The 4,357-nt window shown below is 39.1% G+C and overlaps 1 protein-coding gene across 1 annotated transcript; it reads right to left on the bottom strand.

The window, feature by feature from the left end:
* Positions 1 to 863: 863 nt before the first annotated feature.
* On the bottom strand, positions 864 to 2,401 carry LOC121990696 (B-box zinc finger protein 20-like). The gene is made up of 3 exons (XM_042544784.1): positions 2,107 to 2,401; positions 1,552 to 2,004; positions 864 to 1,467 (listed from the first exon to the last, which is right to left on the bottom strand). The coding sequence occupies exons 1-3, from the start codon at positions 2,290 to 2,292 to the stop codon at positions 1,171 to 1,173; spliced, it is 936 nt and encodes a 311-aa protein (XP_042400718.1). The 5' UTR covers positions 2,293 to 2,401; the 3' UTR covers positions 864 to 1,170.
* Positions 2,402 to 4,357: the final 1,956 nt, after the last annotated feature.

Here is a 4,357-nt window from a genome sequence, read left to right as displayed (position 1 = left end):
GGAATGAATTGAGAATGGAAATTTGATCCAATTAGCTTAAGTTAAAACAAAAGAATACTTTGCTTAATTTTCATTGTAAACTATATTCGATTAGTAGTCTTTCGTTAGACACTCCTATCTAAACATAGCTGGCAAAATCAAGTCCCGCAAGGTAGTCGGTTGTGGAAAAGACAGTCGATCGGCAAATGGACCTGATAGAAAGGTATCTAACAATGTGTTAGAAGATGTAAGAACATGAGCATGGCTAAAGATGTTCCAAACAAATTAAGAACTAGAACATTGCTAAAAGACACTCTTAGAAGGTAGTTCATCAGACAGAATCTAAGCATTGGTGCCCAAAGATGGTGATTCAAGGACGCAATTCCGTAGGTTCACATCTATCTTTCCAGGTCCCTTCATCAAGACATGAATGAGATATCTCCGGGGAGGAACCGGCGATGACTTGGCGCCGTGATAACGATAGCCTGGCGAGGCCGCTTGAGGTAAGAAATTGATGGTAAAATAGCGCGAAGTTGTGTAGATAGATACTAAAACATGAAAACATGTCCAGCGGCAACCATTCTGTTGGTGCTTTAAATGCTATTGCAAGAAGTAAAGGATTCAGTTGAGGCGTCTCGACTAGTTCGAATCAACCAACTAAATGCCTAGTTCAATAGCTCATCCACTAGATTGTAAGTAAGATTCTTATTGACCTTTTTTTCACATTTCTCAATCAATGTTCGTTATGGGTTGACCTTTAGCTTGTCATTAAAAAAACTGATCATCATGACTATTATCATCAATGTTCGGATGGGATAACAATTATCGGACCTATGAAAATGAGAATTGGGGAGAAAAAGAGAAATTGAAAAAAAAAAAAAAAAACAAGTTATTATCATTGAAGCTCGAGAGATGTTCTAGTCGATCCTGCGTAAGGTCTATCTTACAAGAAATTTTTTTACAAGCTTTTTTTCTTGTTTGATGGATTCAGATGCTGACCGATCACATCAGAAGTTCATCAGCCTTGAGATATCAATTCGTGAACTGGATAAGATCTTGGAAATCTGGAATTCCAGCCAACTAGAAACCTCTCGCTGCAAAAGATTACACTAAAATTATTCTGGAAAATTAAAGCTTTTCAGAGGTGCTGGGAACGGAGGCGCCGAGGAGGTGAGGCGAATGGGCGGCGGTTCAGCAGTGCCAGAGCGAGCGTCTCGCCCTCTTGTTGGGAGTAGGCGCAGGGGAAATCTGTGGCACCATGAATATGTCCTCGCTCCCCTGCTCTGACACGGTCTCCGCGGCCCGCTGGTAGGTGGCACCTGCCTCCTTGTTCGCGTGCCACGTCTGGCGGTGTCCGAGGCCGGCGGGGGAGAAGTACGGCGAAGGGAACTGGGGCACCTGCGCCGCCCACACTGGGAAGTCATCCGCCGTCGGTTCCTGCGCGCCGCCGTCCAGATCCGGCTCCAGGAACGGGAGCAACTCGTTACCCTGCGCGACGATCGGAAGAAAAAGATGCAATTTTTAGTGTCTCGGGAGACGGAGAGGAAAGAGAGAGGAAGGGAGTTCACGGACCTTCGCGAAATCCTCCACCGAAACGCCGCCTGCATCGTCGACGAGAAGGTCCTCGACGCACCATCCAGGGCACATCTTGGTTAGGTACTCCGAGATGCTGCTGGTAGTAGCGGCGGAGACGGTGGTGGATGCGGTCGCGGGCCTGGCGGCGCTACTTCTGGTGGTACTGCAGCTGGTGGTGGTGGCGGTGATGGGGGAGGAAGAGTTGGCCATCAAGATCTTGTTTTGGTCGCTCACCGGAACGGCGGTTTTAGCACTATTTTTATCCGGCGTCGCCTCCGACTCCGGCTCGGTAGAGGAAGAAGAGGATATCGGCGCCGGGGAAAGACGGACGCCGGTGAGGATGAACCTATTGTGCTTCATGGTGAGATGGTTGGCGCTGTGGATAGACTCGTCGCAATCCTTGCAAAGAATCGCGCGATCCTCTTGGCAAAACAAGAACGCTCGCTTCCCCTGCAATTCCCGAATCCAAAGAACTGAATAATAATAAATAAAAATCCAAACTTTTTCGTGGCAGATCCACCACGAAGCATCAAAATCGTAGCTTGGGCAGACCCGGCAGATATCGCAGAGGGGATGCGACTGGGCCGAGGGCGCGGAGAGGGAGAAGCGGCGGTGCTTGCCGGCGAATTTGTTCGCCCGGTGGACCCGGCGGTCGCAGGCATCGCAGAGGGCGGCCTCGTCGGCGCAACAGAACGCCGAGGCCGACTCTTGGCCGCACACGTCGCACAGTATCTTCATCGGGCGGCTCTTCGAGGCCGTGGCTGAGGAGTTGGCCAGAGCAGAGGGCCAACGTCGGCGATTTCAGCTGTGTTTTGGAAGCATCGGAACGAAGAAGAAGGCTTTTGTTAGAATTTATGCGGCGGAATTTGCCAGCTTCGCAAATCACAAGTTGCAACAATTCGAATTTCACCCCTGATATTTTAGAAATAACTTACTTTATGAAAAACTCCCAAAAGTATTCGAAACCCTTTTTGATATTTTAAAGGGGCGGAGTAAAAAACTAAAACAGCATTCAAAAGTTTAGCTTTATTAAATTATTAGTTTTACATATTTAAAACGAATTTATTAATTATTATTTTTAATATTTTAATATTTTTTATTCGTTCAATTAAGCGATTGGACATCACATAAGCGGTTCACACCTTGTCCTACGAATTGGTCTAAGTTTGGATTTGCAATTAAGTATGTCTTTATTATAATTAATGTTGTTTAATAACATAGATTAATAAATCTTTAATAAAGAAAAAATACTTAAAATTTGGTTAGAGTAATTTGCAATTCAACCATCACAAATTAATTAGTTTAAGTGAATAAAAAAATAATATCTAAATTATTTAAGCCCTCAACGTTACGGTGCAAGTGGGCCTAACAACCTTTTAAGGCCTTTATTGGGCCTTTCCACTTGACCCAATTTAAATTCACCATTAGCACCGAAGGGATGACATTAAACCCTAAACCCGATGTTACAAGATAAGTAAGAGCATCTACATCAGCTACTCTATCCAAAGATTTTATCTTAAATTTTATATAGGATAACTAAAAACCTTCTGCATCAGTTACCCTATCCATTCCCTAAATTTATATTTGATGAATAGTGATTCTCTAAATTTAGGGAATGAAACCTCTATCGTAAAAATAAAATAAAATTTCTTTTTAATCTCTCTCCTTCCACTCAATTTCTCTTCTTCCACTCATTCTATAAATATAATAATAAAAAATAGAAGAAGGAGAAGAAAATAATAAAAAAATTAAGGATATTGGAAATTTTAGGGTATTTGATGTAGTGTGTAATGAAGAATGATTATTTAAATTTAATAAAATGAGTTATTTATCCTAAATTTTAGATATAATAATAGAGAACCTGATGTGAATGCTATAAAGGAATGTTTGGTTCATCGATTTGGGAATGAGGGAATAAATGATAATAAAAAAAGTGTTTGAATTGTGGATTTGAAAATGACAATTTAAGAATAATTTTACTATTTATGAGAATCAATTAAACCCATAAAAATAATAATTTAGGAATAATTTCTAAATTTATGAGAATCAACCAAACTCATATAATTAGGTAGATTTTCATTTTTATTCCCATACAACAGATTGCATTGGGTATTTTTAAACATTCAAAAAATTTAAATCACCATAAGATGTAACTCATCCATGCTTTTCAAATTTATTCTATGGTTGATCTGTGAAGTCAGATTCGTTCACTTCGTGACTAATTGAATCCAAGATACATAAATTAACAAAAAAGAAAAATCACAAATTAATATATGATATAATCATATTTTTCCCACGATTACTAATTTTTTTTTTTATATTGAGTTAAGTCGAATTGAATTATGATGTTGTTGTGTGTAATATTGTTAGACTACTTTGACTGCATTTAATAAGCATGGGCATCTGCATTTGTTGTCCCACAGCATGGGCACATCCAAATATCCAACACAAAAAAATCAAGAGTCAAAAGCGTAAGATATCAGTCAATCCTTTTCAATTGTTTATTATTATTAAGAAATGAAATTTATTTATTTAATTGGTCAACGTTAGATTAGGACTGCAAACCGATTATTTCGAAATCGCAAGAATTAATTGTTTTTTAAATCTTGGATTGCAAAATTGAATAAATCTAATCGAATCATTGATAATCAAATTATTTTTTAAAAAAAATTAAAACTTTTCAATAAAAACTTACTATATTTAATAAAAAAATCTTAAATTTTAAATTAATTTGATTTGGTCAATTATTTTGATTTAGTCCAAGTTTTGGTTAATGCACCGATCAAGACTTAATTTTAAAAAA

Source organism: Zingiber officinale, chromosome 6B, assembly GCF_018446385.1.
Source record: "Zingiber officinale cultivar Zhangliang chromosome 6B, Zo_v1.1, whole genome shotgun sequence".
NCBI classification, from domain to species: Eukaryota; Viridiplantae; Streptophyta; class Magnoliopsida; order Zingiberales; family Zingiberaceae; genus Zingiber; species Zingiber officinale.
This window is presented reverse-complemented; position numbering and strand designations above follow the sequence as displayed.